Source organism: Ammodytes marinus (assembly GCF_949987685.1).
Source record: "Ammodytes marinus genome assembly, chromosome: 3".
In the NCBI taxonomy this organism is placed as follows: domain Eukaryota; kingdom Metazoa; phylum Chordata; class Actinopteri; order Uranoscopiformes; family Ammodytidae; genus Ammodytes; species Ammodytes marinus.
Genome location: NC_137232.1, coordinates 14,511,433 through 14,528,932, shown reverse-complemented (window position 1 = coordinate 14,528,932; position 17,500 = coordinate 14,511,433). Strand labels below are relative to the sequence as shown.

Sequence of the window (17,500 nt, the reverse complement as noted above, 5' to 3'; positions counted from 1 at the left end):
TCACTCACTCATAGACTTAACCATCAAGTCAAGAGGTAACATTTTTACAAAACAAATCACAAAATAAGAACTTGGCTAAATGTACGCGTTTAGAAATATGAACCAAAGTATATCCCAATCATCTCAGCTTGAATCAGCCCAAACATTTTACCAGCTTCTCTACCGTCTCCTACAGGGAAATGATCCATTATTTTGCACCGCAATCAAGTCACAATCGCGAATAAAGAAAATGTGTTTTCTACGTTAACGGCGTTTCTCACCAACAGAAGTTCAGGGGAATTACAGAGCTATAGCAGAGACACAATCTAATGGTGACACGAGTGTTCAGATGAGTTATGTGTAGATGGTAAAAACTATTATTTCTGTGCGTGTGGTCTCTCTCTCTCTCTCTCTCTCTCTCTCTCTCTCTCTCTCTCTGTGTCTCTGTGTGTGTGTGTGTGTGTGTGTGTGTGTGTGTGTGGATGGTAAAAACTGTCATTTTTATCATTTCTGTCTCTCTGTGAATAAGATGAATCTGAATAATTGTAGATTAGATTTTCTGAACAGACTGGTGGAGTGTCTGGGAACATTTGAATATTTCTGGGTTTCACGTAGTATTATAACAGGTTCAGTATTTACTATCATGTTTTACTTTGAAGTGGGAAAAACTAACGAGGAGGAAGTGCAATACAAGATGTTTGCTTTCATAGTGACAGTGAAATAAATAAACATGGGTAAAATACATGTATTTAGTTATTTATTCTATAGTACTTCTTCTTGGTCTTCCAAAGGATGCATTTCCCCAGGATGTCCACTATATATAAAAACACGTAAGGCTGTTAAGTTTGTCCATTCTGTGCTACTGTAGAAACATGGGGTTGTAACATGCCGGCCTCAGCGCCCCGCTCCTAAGTAGATATTAAAGGCCTATCCTAAGCCCAGGGCTGTACAGTGCGACAGTTTTGATCGCATTTGCTACTGAAATTGATCATGTGCGATGATGAATACGAATCTATTAGCACTCGTGCGACAGGTTGATAATGAGGAGAGGCTGTCTTTGAAACACAGAGGAGAGATGCACAACACTGCTTAGAGGGCTCTACATTCACACTGCGGGTAAATGAGTCTTAGGCAAGTAAGTTATTGAGTCCACCCTCCACTTTGGCTGGTGAAAGATGTGTGCTCGGGATCTGTGCTCGTGCAGGGATTCTAGGTATACAAACTTCACGGCTTCAACGGCAATTACCGGAAGGAGACGGCACCGCAGTTAAGTTAGCGCGTGCACAAACAGAACATTTCCTGTGCGCCTTCACATTAAAAGCCTGTTACTAGCCAAACGTGAGTTGACTTTTATTTTGAAGCCGGTAAGAACAAGAAGTTGGCGCTTTTTTCTAGCTTGAAAGGCAACTCCTTCAGCTGCAGAGAGCAGTAGCCTAGTCTATTTAAACAAAGTTTTAAATAAGCCACTGAAAAGCTACTCCCAACACATTCACAACAACCTATTTAATTTATCCTAAATTGTACCAATATGTATACTTATTTATTTAATAGGCTATGTTTAATGTTTTAAAGTTTGGTTTTAATTAACAAAGGACATTATAATAATAATTCTGAATCAGCAAAAAATTGCAATTGGCAGGTTAGATTATTTTTTCTAAATTGCAATCAGTGCACCCCTATTCATTTTTCTACAATTATTACTGCACACACTAGGATATCATATTAATTGTGAATCTCAAATGAGACCAGGATGACATGCTCAAAGGTAATTAGAGCAAAATGCAAGGGTTAAGGTTATGCAAGTTTTCAATCATAGCCTACTTTGTGTGCTACCAAATTTATTTTTGTGCTACTGAATTTTTTTGCTTGCTAGCACCAGTGCTACCACCTAAAAAAATAAGCGTACAGCCCTGCCTAAGCCTATGTTCTACTTTCAAGTGATTATAAACTAATTAAAACATACTTATGAATATTATATTCAATTTCTACCAAGTCTGTTCTGAAAAACACCAATAAATTCTACACACTGCACCTTTAATAAGAAGTATTAAAAAAAGAACATTTCCCTCACCTCTTTGCGGCTCTCGTCCAGTTCTTTGCTGCTCTCCATATTAACCATCGTGCTGTTGGAGTTTGGCAGGTTGCCGCGGGCGCCGCTCGATACTCCGATGCTATTGGCCGCTGCCCCGTCTATAGCTCCGCCCTCAGCCGGCCCCACGGAACCCCCTCTGGCCGGGAGCTTCCCTTCTAGAATCATCTCCATTCCGCCTGTAGTGAGAAAATTAGATCAGACAATATTAGCCGTATAAAGATTAAGCATGAGAGTGTAATTCAAATCAATGGTTTCTCGCGAGGATCTTTTCGTCGTGTACAGACAGAGCTTACAGTACGAAAAGATACTTCTTCAGGTGAAAACAGTCATTTTAAACCATTTACACAAAGCATCAATCACATGACACCATATTTGTCATGTGATTGGTTTACACTTAATCAATAGGTACAGTCACACACAAGAGAAATACAAGATAAATACAATGTTTCTTATTGCAGATACAAGCATTCTATCATTTGAGTCCGGAGATATATTATATGCAATATTTGCCATTACACGCCTTTACTGGGTGTGACGTCGCCCTCCGTCTCCACGACGATCCCGTGGCGCTTGTGGTAACGCTTCCGCATGTATTTGTAGAAGAGCAGCCGGCGGTCTGCGATCCAGGCCAGCAGCACACACACCGGGAAGAACAGCAGGGTCACCAGGGCCTCCCACACCTAGAGACAAAGACAGAGACAGAGACAGAGACAGAGACAGAGACAGAGACAGACACAGACACACACACACACACACACACACACAAACACACACACACACACACACACATATATTAACTGTGTTAATACACAGCCTGTAGCTCTGTAAATGGCCAAGTTGCTAGCTACGGGTGGCCCCATTTGTTGACATACCCTTTGTTTACATTCCAGTTTACAGAGCCTAGGCTGTTTACTAACACCTTCATCTCATCAAACTTAATTCACATAAAAAACTTGTAGATAAAAACATGGCGACTGTGTCAGAGTGAGTGTCTCACCTCGACCACGCCCGGTGAGATGACGGCCAGGATGAGGTAGAGCCAGATGTAAGCGAAGACGCTCCAGAACGCTGTGATGAAGAACACGCGAAGATGTTTGATCTTCCGTGTCTCTCCGGTGGGGATGGTCCACACGCAGATCCCAATAATCACAAACATGTTGAAGGCCGCGCTGCCAACTATGGTGCCCGGGCCCAGTTTACCTGCTTTAAATTCATGGCCGCACACCTGCAAGAGACAGAGAAAGAGAGAGAGTGTGTGTGAGTGAGTGAGTGAGTGAGTGAGTGAGTGAGTGAGTGAGTGAGTGAGTGAGTGAGTGAGTGAGTGAGTGAGTGAGTGAGTGAGTGAGTGAGTGAGTGAGTGAGTGTGTGTGTGTGTACCTCTATGACAGACAGCAGTATCTCCGGAGCGCTTGAGCCCAGAGCCATGAGCGTCAGGTTGGAAACAGTTTCGTTCCAGATTCGAACCGTCGCCACCGAGGTCTCACCGTTAGGCATCGTTATGGTCACTTCCTTCTCCTGTTGACACACACACACACACACACACACACACACACACACACACACACACACACACACACACACACACACACACACACACACAAGATTAAACATTTAGGTGTTTCAATAGTTATTTTGGTTGAAATTTTGGTATCTCTTGTGTGGGTGAACCAAAAAACTTAACTTAACTTAATGTTCCCCACATACAGGTTCAACTTGTACATACAGCTGTAATACTAATACTAAGCTACCGATGTTAAAGGTACAGTTGGAGTATTAAGCAGCATCTAGTGGTGAGATTCTAGATGTCAACGCTCCCTCCCTTTAAAAAATGTACAGCTACGGTGGCCTTCAAGGACAAAAAGCTATTTATTAATAGCAAGTGATTGTACACTAATTTAACCATAATTATGAATATCATATTCCATTTGTACCAAGTCTGTTCTGAAATAAATACTACACACTGCAGCTTTAAGAAAACCTGTGGCCATCTATGTGCATTCCATTTCATTGAGCTGCACACAAAGACAAGATTGATCCCACTGTCTCTCCCCGAAGCATCGCTATGTATGCTCCACTCTCGGCTGTATTTACTTCTGTATGCCTCCTATATAAATCCTCTCACACACACACACACACACACACACACACACACACACACACACACACACACACACACACACACACACACACACACACACACACACACACACACACACACACACACACACACACACACACACACACACACACCTACAGAATCCAATGTCGTGGCTGCCACAGTGATGGATTGTGGGATACACAATAGACATTAATTTACATTGATCTTGAATAGGACGGATGGAAACCTCATTTTTCCTGCTTTAACCCTTTCACTGCTCTTCACACACACACACACAAAACACACAGACGCACGCACACACACACACACACACACACACACACACACACACACACACACACACACACACACACACACACACACACACACACACACACACACACACACACACACACACTCTCTCTTTCGCTCTCTCTCTTTCTCTCTCTCTCTCCCTCCCTTTCACTCATCATTATTATTTGACACATTTTCCATTAAGATCCAAAGCAAAGCCCTTTCCATATAAATGAGTTCCCCATCTAGTATGTACTAATACTTTCAAACTTTTTAATCCGCAACTAGTAGACATATGTGTATATTTGGTGTGCAGAGGGCAACCCTTTCACTGCTGTTCACACACACTCACTCACACACACACACACACACACACACACACACACACACACACACACACACACACACACACACACACACACACACACACACACACACACACACACACACACACACACACACACACACACACACACACACACACACACCACCTCGACCAGCTGTACTAAGATAGACTTCAGCTCGGTAATCCCCACAGAACACACAACTCTGTCTCAGTAAACAGCTGAAGGTTCATACTATTACAGGGATGAATGGCTGGAGATGGAAATCGTAAAAACTCCCTAAAGGAAAAGCATCAGGTCTGACATCAATGACAGTGATTTTTCACTTATAGGCTAAAGCATTGGGGCCATGGGATTGAAAAATAAGAGAAGTTTTTTTCCATTATGTATCCCACTTGATTGATTGATTGATTGATTGATTGATTGATTGGAACATTGTGCTGATGAGTTATTGATCCCGGAAGTTTGAATCTTTCAATGTCTTTCTAACTTTACTGCAGGACTGTCTGGAACTGTTGACTTAATTCTTGACATTTCAAATAATGCATAAATTATAATTAATTAGAACATCTTCCTCTAGAAATGTGTCCTTCTCCCGTGGCCCTAATGCTCTTCCGTACTTTATAGAAGTCTGTTGACAGATGTAAATGTGGAGAACACAATGGTAATATCTGTTTTCTGCGTAGACTTTTTCAAGTAAGTTAAACTTTAGGGGTCTCCCTTAGCTCAGTTGGTAGGGCGTCCCCCCCATGGGCCTCGGCCAGCAGCGGACCCGGGTTCAATTCCAGCCCGCGGTCGTTCTCTGCATGTCACTCCCCTCTCTGCCCCATTTCAACTCTGTCTCTACACTATCAAATATAGCATAACATAACATAAATAAAAAATACATTCTCACCTGTGACGTGATGACCTCGATGGATGCCATAAAGCGGTCTGCGATGATGGAAACTCCGATGAACATGTACATGAGTCCCACGAAGTAAACCGCTGCCCGGGCGACCTGGTCCCCTATCCCGGGCCGGTTGGGTCTCCACACGGGCAGCAGAATTCCCGGCTCACACACGGGAACGTCCTCACACTTCCCCGGAGCGCTGGCGTTACTGTAGGACGTGGACGAGGGGAAGATCGAAGGGAACATCGATGGGAATGCCGAGGATCGCGGTTCCGGAACGCTGCTGGATTCCCCGCGTTGTGATTCGCTCAGACAGGGAGGAAGAGGAACGGAGAAGAGCAGGAGGAGCAGAGGGAAGTAGTAAAGAGACATGGCGGAGTTTTGGTTGGTTTGGTCGCCACGGGAATAAGGTTAGAGGGGGTTAGGGATTAGGGGGTTAAGGGTTAGGGGGTTGGGGTTAGAGGGTTAGGGAGTTGGGGTTTGGGGTGAGGGGTTAGGGGTTAGGGGTTAGGGGTAAGGGGTTGGGGCAGGTAGAGCGTAGAGGGTGGAGCAGTTAGATCACCTACAGGGAGACACAGAGAAGAAAGAAATACATTAATCTGTGGTTGATAACTGCACAAAACAAATCACAATTTTGGACACCAGTTTGTAAACGCTGCCATACTGAGAAATACAGAGAGAGTTTTGTGGAGCTGATAGGCTTAATCAACTTAGTGTCAACTCGTTTGGCAATGACTTGAATGCAACCGACATTCATTTATATGAAAAAATGTATACACAATGTTGAAAGTGTTATTGTAAATAATTAAGAATTCCTCATGGGGGCGACATAAGTTACGCACTGTAGCTTTAAGTCCTGGCATCACCTCAGTATTTATATATAATCCTTGCTGTGGTTGAACTCGAGTTTGTTGTCATTTAGAACCAAGGATAAAAACATCCACCTCTCTCCGTATTCCATTCCAATATAAAATCCATTTGGAGAAACTTCCGGCACTTTGCTTTCATTCAAACGGCCTTCTAACTGCTCATCTCTGAACTGAGAAAGTCTACGGGTCCTTGAGCATTCTGTAAACAACAACTCCAGTGGAGGCTTTCAAACTTTCAACATCCGCTCAAACAAAAGGATTTCTTGTGACTCACACCAGATGACGTGAATCGGCGGAGGACTCTATTCATGGGAGTGAGTCACTGGTAATTAGAAAAATAGGATAAGAAAATATAATATATATAATAATTCCACATTTCCATAAAGGAGCACAGTTTGGCTTGGCAGTTGGCACTGCATGGTAACCAAATCAAATCAAATCAAACTTTATTTGCATAGCACTTTTCATACACAGTGAAGGTAACACAAAGCGCTTTACAGCAGGGCGATATAAAATCCCCGGAAATCACAGACATAGCAACACATTATATTAAGAAATTGAAAACACTTTATATAACATAACTTGACCAGCACCGACTAAATAACACAACCCAAGCTTGTGTTTTAATTGCAGACCGTACCCCAAGCTACGTAACTATGGTGACATCATAGCAGCGGGACACAGTGTAGCCCGCTGATTAACTCAACGAAGATTTAAAAACGCCACACAATAAACAAAGAGCTGCGCCAACATTTTTCTCTAAACACAAGACTCTTCACTTTTGCCGAGGTGAAAAGGCACGGTTCGCTTATTTTGGTACCCGTTCCAAGTTTTGTCAATGGGAACGCAAATGGAAAGTGTGCCATACCGTACAAAACCGAGGCTTTAGGCAAGGCAAGGTTATTCCTATAGCACAATTCAGACACAGACGCCATTCTTTCTTTTTTTAAGATATTTTTTGGGCATTTTTGTGCTTTATCGATAGTGTAGATTAGAGAGACAGAGGTGAAATGGGGAGGGGGAGTGACATGCAGAGAACAACCGCGGGCGGGAATCGAACCCGGGTCTGCTGCTGGGTCCGGCCCAGGGGGGGACGCCCTACTACAAGGCCATTCTAAGTGCTTTACAGGGGCATACAATACATCAAGATTAGATAATATAAATTGCATTTAAGAGATAGTCAAAACAAAGAAAATGCATGTACATCAAATCAATATAACAATGAAGGACTTAAAAGATAAACAGAAGAAAGAAGAAATACTACGAACTGGAAAATAAAAAGTTGAGATAAAGAAAAGAGAGAACTGGGAATTAAGCTGTGGTATGTCACTGTGATTCATTGGGTTATTTTAGTTCAGGACAGTTTCAGATTGTGTCCTTTACAATCCTGGACATTTCTCTCTAGCAGGAGGCAATAAGAGCTGCGTTTAGAAAGCTTTTTAGTCTGACCTCGGGACAAGGCAAGTTTTCAGACACAAGGCCATTCAACATGCTTTACAGGGGCATAACATACATCAAGATTAGACATCAGAAATTACGTTTAACAGATAGTAAAAACAAAGAAACTAAATCAAAGAGAAGGGCACTTTTCAAACTTGTAAAGCAAGGGTTGGACAGTTTCTTTTTCATTTGTGGTTTTCATTGTCGGTAAATATTACTTTATTATATCTGTCCATGTGTGTGAGAGATGGAGAGAGAGATAGAGAGAGAGAGGGAAGGAGAGAGAGAACAATAGTGAAATATTGATGTCTTGTCCCATTGACTAGTTTTGTTGAACGCATTTTTTTATGCCGGTGAATTGAATCGATAGACAAACAATGTTCACAAAGAAATAATGATTTGAATTGTTTTGGCACTATTTTACCCGTCAAGCCGTAACGTTCCTTTTCATAGCATAAATATATCAGCAGAAAACAAGACGAGTGTGCGCGTCTCACACACACACACACACGCACACACACACACACACTCGACTGAGGGCGTATATGTGTGTATCTATGTACTATACTTTCATTTGGGATCAAACCTTGTTTACCTCTGAAAGTCCAACCTTGTGAAGCGTGAAATCAAAGTACGGACAGATGGACTGAACCCTGCTTCCTGACAGTACGTTCATCGTGTCCTGATCCTCCCTCTCTCTCTATCTCTCTCTCTCTCTCTCCCTCTCTCTCTCTCCCTCTCTCTCTCCCTCCCCCTCTCTCTCTCCCTCTCCCTCTCTCACAAACAAACACACTGTCTCACACACACACACACACACACACACACACACACACACACACACACACACACACACACACACACACACACACACACACACACACACACACACACACACACACACACACACACACACACACACACACACACACACAATCTCTCCCTCTCTCTCTCCATCTGCCCTTGGAAAGCACCTGCTAACACCTTCTGTTAAATCATTACACACTTCAGTAAATCTCAATTTATCGTAGAAAAACTAAATCTTTATTCCTCTCCCTGGGTCCTTGGCCCTGCACCGCTCTCTATCCTCTCTCCGGTTACTTGTACTCGATATGAAAGAAATGTCGGTAAATGCATATCTACTGAAGAATCTAAACAATCTAATTCAAAAAATTAAAGCTTTCATATATTCAAGGTTAATTTCGCATAAAGTGAAAAATGTGATCCCCCTTCTTTTGCTTGAATTTTGCTGCTGATGGCTAACAGCAAATGGAAATCGGAAATCCAGCATCTCAAAACCGTAATAACCAAACTTAAAACCAAAGAATGGCTTGACATATTTCACTTTATATGTTAAATAAAAAAGAATACTCTCATTTTTAGTTTTATGTACCTACAATCTGTATATTCTTTATATTCTTAAGCATCATCCATTAGTGTTTTGTAGGTTTTGGGCTAAACATTTTCTTGAGTGTTTTTGACTCTTTTACCATGTGTCTGTATTTTGCTGCGAGTTTCTCCTACTTAAAGGTCATTATCATCATTATAAGTCTGGTTCATATACTGTATTGACTAGAACTAGAGCCTGACAGGTATATTCTACAATTCCAAACAATTGCCGAACAGTGAAAGCCCAGTGGTGGTAGGCAATGCTTTGAAGAAGGTAAAGCTCCTAAGAAGCTACAATAAGGTTACTGAGACCTTACTATATGCAAGTTCCCAGTAACCTCTGACCTTCAAAATCTACTCAGTTCATCCTTGAATCAGTATCAACATTTGTGCAAAGTTTGAAGAAAATCCCTCAAAGCGTTCATGAGATATTGCGTTCACAAGAATGGCCCGGACAGACGGATATACAACCAATAACATAATGCAGACAGTGTGAGTGATAGTGGAGGTAAAAGCTGGTTAATGAGAGAGGGGTTGAAAACGATTTGGGCCGAGGGTTTATAGACGCCATTAAAGGTACAGGCCTATAAGTGTGTTGCCATAGTGACCCGGGGAGAGGTCCGATGGGGCAATTAATCAGTGTGTGTGTGCGTGTGTGTGTGTGTGAGAGTGAGTGTAGGTGTGTGTGTCTGTATGTTGGTATGTGTATGTGTGTGCATGTGTGTAAGAGTGAGTGTGTGTGTGTGTGTGTGTGTGTGTGTGTGTGTGTGTGTGTGTGTGTGTGTGTGTGTGCATGGGGTTAAAGATAGAGACTTCATTCATCAGCAGAAACAGACAGAGCTGAGGGGCAAACCTACTTATTTGTCCCTACTGATGACACACACACACACACACACACACACACACACACACACACACACACACACACACACACACACACACACTACAAGACTACCAGTATTTGGGCTAAGCTAACTGGTGATAAGGGACCTTCGCCCGTTCATTCTTCAGTTAAAGGAACGGGTTTCTGTCGCCTACGCTTGAACCAAAGAGTGAAGCAACAAGCTAAAAATAAAACAATTTGAACTATTCCTTTACAGTAAGTCGTCCTCGATCAACTGGTGTGATGTCTAGTGTGTGTCTCTGAAATAAACACACACACACACGCTCGCTCGCACGCACACACACACACACACACACAGTCACCCACACGCACGCACGCACACACACCCACACACACACACACACACCTGAGCCCTCATCTCCCATCATGCATGTTAAGGCCCAGACACACTGGCCCGATAATCGCCGTCGTAGAGTCTGGAGGGGGCGGGGACACGAATCTGTTTGGTGTGTGCCGCGAAATCGGTCGTCGTAGATGTCGGCGGGCAGTCTTTCAGTTGGAGCAATTTGATTTGTGGAGGGCTAGCGAATCAGTGAAGCCCGGAAGTGAGGCGGGTAGCACAAACAGCGAACAACAGTTAGCCATTGTTTTAATGTGTTTGTTTGTTTCGTTCAGCGAGTACTCACATGCATCAACCCTTGTTGACTGCTCGACACAATGCTCGACACTCTCTGCTAAAAATGGTGCTCTTAATGGTCCATAAATATATATATGTATTTCTATCTATGTCTATGGTCTAGAGAGCCGTCCCATCATTTCCGGCTTCGGTATTTTTTCGGGCCACAATACAGATTAGTGCCACCTGCTGTTATGGAGACATTACGTCCCGCTCAAGCGCAGAGCGTACGGAAAGTCAGCAGTCAGTTTGGTGTGTTCTTTGCACTTTTTTTGCCGTGACGGGAAGACTGGAGCGGCCTGAATCGTCAAACTCCATTTTCGGGTAGTCGGACTGGTGTGTCCTGGCCTTAACAGCTAATTGCTATCGTTAGCCTCTAACTGTAATCCTGCTCTCATCAAAAACACATTTAAACACACGATTAAACAACGATCACTGATTCTAATTGGTCGACTCCTATCCATTCCTGATGGTGGTGACCAGGGAGAAGTGTTATTGTGTGTGTGTGTTTGCGTGTGTATGTGTGTGTGTGTGTGTGTGTGTGTGTTATATGTCATTGCTAAAAGAAGGGCTTCTCTGCACACACTTTCTGTGCCTACGCTTTGTGAGTCTATGGCAATTCCAAACCGATCCCTACACACTCCCACTCAATGATGAAGTGTCATTCTGTGTGCCGTCACCCTATGAAGGCTCAACTACAGTATTACAGGGAGAGGTATAAAACAACTTGCCGTTTTGATACGCCTGCGCACTCACCTGCAGTCCTTAAGATCTTTGCAGGTAATTTATGAACAGTAGAGGAAAAATGTGACTGTTTTATAAACATTTAAAAGTTCCTTATAGTCTCTTTAAGCAAATGTACTATTTTATATTATGTACTATTTTACATTCATCCCAACACTGTGCAACAAGTTATTATGTCATGTGTGGATGTCTGCGGTACACAGAGTTCAGCATGTTATCAGTTTGACTTTTATTTTGTATTTCTAGACATCAGATAAATTCCTTTGATGATAAAATACTATAAACAATGAAATAATTGCATCTATTTTGATTTTTTCAATTATCATACAAAATAAATTGAATATACATTACATGCTATAAAATGTCATATAAATGTATGGTCTCATACACATAACACAAAAACAACACAGGAGATGTAGTATAAATGATAATTCAAACACCGGCTTGCCATATCTTTTAAACCAATTCTGTGAACCAATTTGTACCAGAACATCTGGTGCACAGTCCTGTAATAAACAGACTTCCTGAATATTCTACTAATAAATCAGCAGATGTGAAACCGAGCCAACCATCTCCGCAATGTCTTTTTTACGATACGCACTTTATTTGCAATATACCTAGACCTATATCTATCAATCAGGACTGTTTACACAAATTGGTTCAGTGCTGACATGATGCAGTGTGTATTAAGTAATAGGTGTATAGGGGAAATATTTCACTCTTAAGTAAGCTGCATTTATTTTAGCCTGAAGCCTAACATCAGACACATTGCAATGAACCAAAGTCGGAACAATTCCATTTGGAAACATTTCTCAGACGTGACATGCTTTCTGTGTGCAAATTTGGCGACATCGAACTATTTATGCATACATTTGCATCTATTTAACCCTTTCACGCATAGTGGTCACTACAGTGGACAGCTATTCAAATGCTGTTTTCTTGAATATGCATGGGTGTAGATCGCCTAGTTGCATATCAGCCACTACAGTGGACTCTTGTGTGTCATCCAATGCATTGCCAACCAGTGGCCAACCATTGTAAGAGCAGCCACAATTAGTCAAAACCAAGATGGCCGACGGGGAGCAGAAAAGTTGAGTAGCTCAGGAATATCCTGTAAATACTTCTAAAATAGGAGAGCCTGGCGGGCAAAAAAAATATGACAACATCAAGTAACATCTTTGGAGTCATATAGTTGTTAAAATTTCCAATTATTGATTTTACATTGGGAGAAAATTATTAAAGTTTAATCACCTGTCCACTAAATTGGACATCATGCATCACGGACTTCAATAAATACTATGACTGCAGATGTGTTGTGCTTGAAAAAGCTTACTTTGCTGCAACTTTTTGGTTTTAAATCAATTGATTTATGTTATTAGAGTGCAACTTGAAGTATTTGTGTAAAAAAAAAAAAAAAAATCCAGATTATTCTATTATGTGTAAAACAGTTGGTGTCACTATGATGCCAATTTTCATATTAAAATAGCTTTGATGAAGTGATGTACAAGTCAGTAGGCTGTACTACTGAATTACACCTGAAAAAGAGAAATTGGAGAACCAAGGAAAAAGTTATCTGTTATTTTTATAGAAAATTTTTATTGAAAAAATTATTCCACGCTTTTTCATTGGATTGAAGTATTGGAATATGTTAATATATGTGAACAGGCATTGAAAATATATATTATTTTATAGTTTTCAGATAATATATCATTTTTTTCACTGTTTTGTTAAATAAATAAGGTCAAAATTGAGAAGTCAAAACGCATGGAGTCCACCCGAGTGGACGTGTGTAAAACTCTCTGAAAAATGTGTGTTTAAAAAAAATGAAGTTATATTTTTTCTTTTCATGCCTAAAGAAGTATAAAATCACTTGAGAAAAAAATCCAGACTAAGGATATCATAATTCATGCATGAAAGGGTTAAACAGATTTTGGATGCAGCCTTGGAAAGTTTAGTTGATGTAAGTGCTTTAGAAATTGGGATTTTTTGGTTCAGAGTATTGAACAAAAAACTAATGTTGAGATAATGGCCGTTAAAGATGGTTGTATAGGAGGAACATACAGACTCAAACAGACCAGGTTTAGTCAAATAAACACCTGAATGTACATTTTGGACCTTTGATTTATAGCATGAAAGAAGACATGTTATCGAAGCAGAATAGCCGAAAAATCGCAAAAAGTGTTCCCAGCAGTGTCTCTCCTTCAAGACGATTCTGAATGTTAAATACAGAATGATCAGAATGGTCACACACACACACACACACACACACACACACACACACACACACACACACACACACACACACACACACACACACACACACACACACATACACACACACACACACGCACATTCACTCTCTCCACCTGTCAATGTGAGGGAGCGGTGAAGTCTTGTCTTTCTCTCTCATATAGTAATGACTGCTTGCGTTTTGAAAATGGTCTATTGTTAAACGGCCGCTCAGTCTTCCCTCTATTCTCAGCAGAGCGAATCCCAAACGGTAAAGGACTAATCGATGTTTGATATCAATAAGTAATTTGTGGTGAAAGCGACGTTGCAGGCTGAGCATTTCATTAGACACACAGGCTTCTGCAGCAGAAAAAAGCTCTCACATGATTTAGTATTTTGGCCTTTTTAGCTTTAAAGGTGGAGTCAGCGATTTTGGGGAACGCTTGTTGTCAAAATCACTTTTTGTCAAAAACAGTGAATATCTTCTCAAGATCTGTTAACTGTACGTACTGTGTGCCCACTGAAAAAAAATCTGGCGATAATACACAGCCTAAGCTCTGTAAACGGGCATGTAAACAAAGGGGCCCACCGTAGCTAAGCAACATACCCATTTACAGGGCATATGCTGTGTATTAACACTGGATTTTTTTCATTGCGCACACAGTACAGACAGGTAGTGTCACAGTTAAAACTCAAACAACAGATACATTTATCAAAAGTGGATGAACACTTAGGTTAAAAGCTCCTCTGTCATTACTTGGTCAACCATTCTGAAAACGTGTATTTGTGCTGGTTTAAAAAACAGATAATTAAAAAAAAAGCTCATTGCTCAGGACTGATAAATGCGCTCTGATTGATAAAGCACACTATGCCAGTGCTTCTCAAATGGTGGGGCCCCAGGGGGGCGCGGGCTGCCTTGATTTCCAACTGACCGACTGATAAATATTAGCAGGTTCTCAATAGTATTTAAATTTAGGGAGGGGGGGGGGGGGGGCGCGAAACAATTTCTGTCCCCTAGGGGGGGCATGACAGAAAATAATTGAGAACCACTGCACTATGCTATGGTCCGTTATTTCTCGATAATGCCCGCTGACCGCTGTTAAGGATAATTCACTGTTGCTATGGACCTGCGGACATTGCTCTGATATATCAAATCAATCCATTGACAGAAATCTACAAACAGCTAGTTATTTATTACCCCATTACAGTTTTTTACGATTGCTAAACCACAGTGGGCACAACTGGAACGACAAGTGCAAAACTCTAACAACAGTATGCAGAGCAGCGGTTCAATCGGACCAAACTCTAGCTCGTTTTTCATTGCTTAAACACAATTTTCAAAACTCTACACTCCTATCTCATGGTTTAACCACAGCCTGCACAACAATGTGGATTTCCAGCACTTTTTTCAAATGCCAACACACTGCTGCCACAACTGTAAACCACACATTCAAAACAGAATTAATGCCTTTCAAACACTGCGGATTGCAATTTCAACTGAAACACTAAGATGTCTTGTTTTAGACTTGTTAGTGAACATATATACAGTATAAAGGGAAAGCTAAAAAATATATATTTTTTTGGAAATGGACCAAGGAAGACAGGTTGTTGGAGGGAGAAGAGTGGCAGTGAGAGTGTGGATGTGTGGAGGAAGACCTAGAAGACATAGAGCTGTAATGTCTGATGAAATACAGTAAGGGCAACACTGATAGACCCTGTTGTGAATCATGGTCTCTCATTGAGAGAGGCAGGGTTGAGAGTGCAACCCAATCTGCAAAAATCTAAAGTTGCATCTGTAATACGAATTTTCCAGCAAACAAACAGCTTAGGGTTGCATCCTTACAGTAAATGACAACATTACAGGAATTGATTTCTGTATTACAATTATAGAATATTTGCACAGATAAATACTACATTTGGAAATGCTTTCAATAAAATATACAAAATGTGTATCTATTGAAGCAAACTTCTGATTTTCATTTCTTTTTGTTTTCCTAAAAAAACTGGTATGTTATAAAATAAACAATTTCATGTGAAAGAATTTCACCCTTTCATCAAAGAAAATATTATGTAATTTGTGTGAAATAACTAAAATTATTCAAACTGTAAAGATTGAAAGTTTGTAATTTGTGTATTGGGGTTTGATGCTAGTGTTTGTACTCTGAGCATGTTCTGAGTGACAGTGTGTGTTATCTCAATGAGGCTGGTTTGCTGCACTGAATCTGTTTTGCAGGTGAAGTGAACTGTTCAACTCCAATTGGTAGTGCAGACTGTAGTTAGAGTTTTGCACATTGAGCTACAGTTGTGCCCACTGTGGTTTAGCGATCGAAAAAAACTGTAAAAACACAATGGAATACTGTTACAACATGACTTTGCGTTGGGCTCCTGTTCATCTTATTGGTCTTTATTTCTAGAGAATGACCCGTTAGCTAAACATTATTCCTTTACTTTCAGCTATCTGTTACTATACTGGTCCCACTCTATAGATCCCTGTGGGGGTAATTATCTTTTCTATGTGTGTTGCCTTCCATGGTGATGTCAGAGGTCATTGTGTGTGTGTCTGTGTGTGTGTGTGTGTGTGTGTGTTTGTGTGTGTGAGTGTTTGTGTGTGTGTATGTGCATGTGAGTGTGCGTGTGAGTGTGCACGCGCGCGCGCGTGTGTGTGTGTGTGTGTGTGTGTGTGTGTCCGGAGGGTCAGGGGCTTATTCCTGTTTAGTGGATGATTGTTGACATGAAGGTTTTGAACTTGGGCTCTTCAGCGGAGCGACAAAATGCTTAACAATGCTTAATTTTGGGGCGACTGTGGCTCTGTTGGTAGAACGGGTCGGCCGATGATCAAAGGGTTGGAGGTTCGATCCCCGCCCTGCCACCTGTGTCATAGTTGTTGTGTCCTTGGGCAAGACACTTCACCCACCTTGCCTCGTGTGAATGTCGATAGTTAGGCTGATATCGGTGTATGAATGTGTGTGTGAATGGTAACGTGGGAAAGGAAAACAGGTCTCCCTTGCAAAAGAGTCTAAGGTCTCAATGGGATATACCTGTATTATAAATAAAGGTTAAAAAAAAAAAGCTGTTTGAGAATACACAGTATCACTGACTGTCCTCTCCATCAGATAAAGGTGTCCTTATAAGTCAACATCAAGTGTGCAACAAATAATGATCGCACAATAACGTTTGAGAATTTAAGGTTAGACAGCTAGGTAGGTGAATATATAGATAGATAGATAGATAGATAGATAGATAGATAGATAGATAGATAGATAGATAGATAGATAGATAGATAGATAGATAGATAGATAGATAGATAGATAGATAGATAGATAGATAGATAGATAGATAGATAGATAGATAGATAGATAGATGGATAGATGGATAAATGGATAGATGGATGGATGGATGGATGGATGGATAGATAGACAGACAGACAGGAATGGAGTTGTATGTTAGTTGTAAAACTAATGGTGGCTGGTATTACATCTACAGTGCCCTCCAAGCAAGGCACTTAACCCCAAACTGCTCCAGGGGCGCTGTGCTATGGCTGACCCTGCGTTCTGACCCCCTCTGGAGTGTGGTGTCTTGAGAGGGGATATGAGAAAAGACAAATTTCAATGAA

General features: G+C 41.3%; 1 protein-coding gene across 2 annotated transcripts in view; it reads right to left on the bottom strand.

Moving 5' to 3' along the window:
* slc8a2b (solute carrier family 8 member 2b) overlaps window positions 1–6,044 on the bottom strand; it is a gene marked incomplete at its 3' end in the record, with an annotated part of 38,041 nt that extends 31,997 nt beyond the window's left edge. The window contains exons 1-5 of one of the 2 annotated variants that reach the window (XM_080024998.1): window positions 5,703–6,044; window positions 3,449–3,586; window positions 3,069–3,296; window positions 2,592–2,751; window positions 2,051–2,247 (exon numbers count right to left, since the gene is read on the bottom strand). In XM_080024998.1, the coding sequence (XP_079881124.1) occupies window positions 2,051–2,247; window positions 2,592–2,751; window positions 3,069–3,296; window positions 3,449–3,586; window positions 5,703–5,945 (966 nt within the window). In that variant the 5' untranslated portion in view covers window positions 5,946–6,044. The remainder of the gene's footprint in view (window positions 1–2,050; window positions 2,248–2,591; window positions 2,752–3,068; window positions 3,297–3,448; window positions 3,587–5,702) is intronic. The other variant, XM_080024999.1, reaches the window with a different exon arrangement.
* Window positions 6,045–17,500: the final 11,456 nt, after the last annotated feature.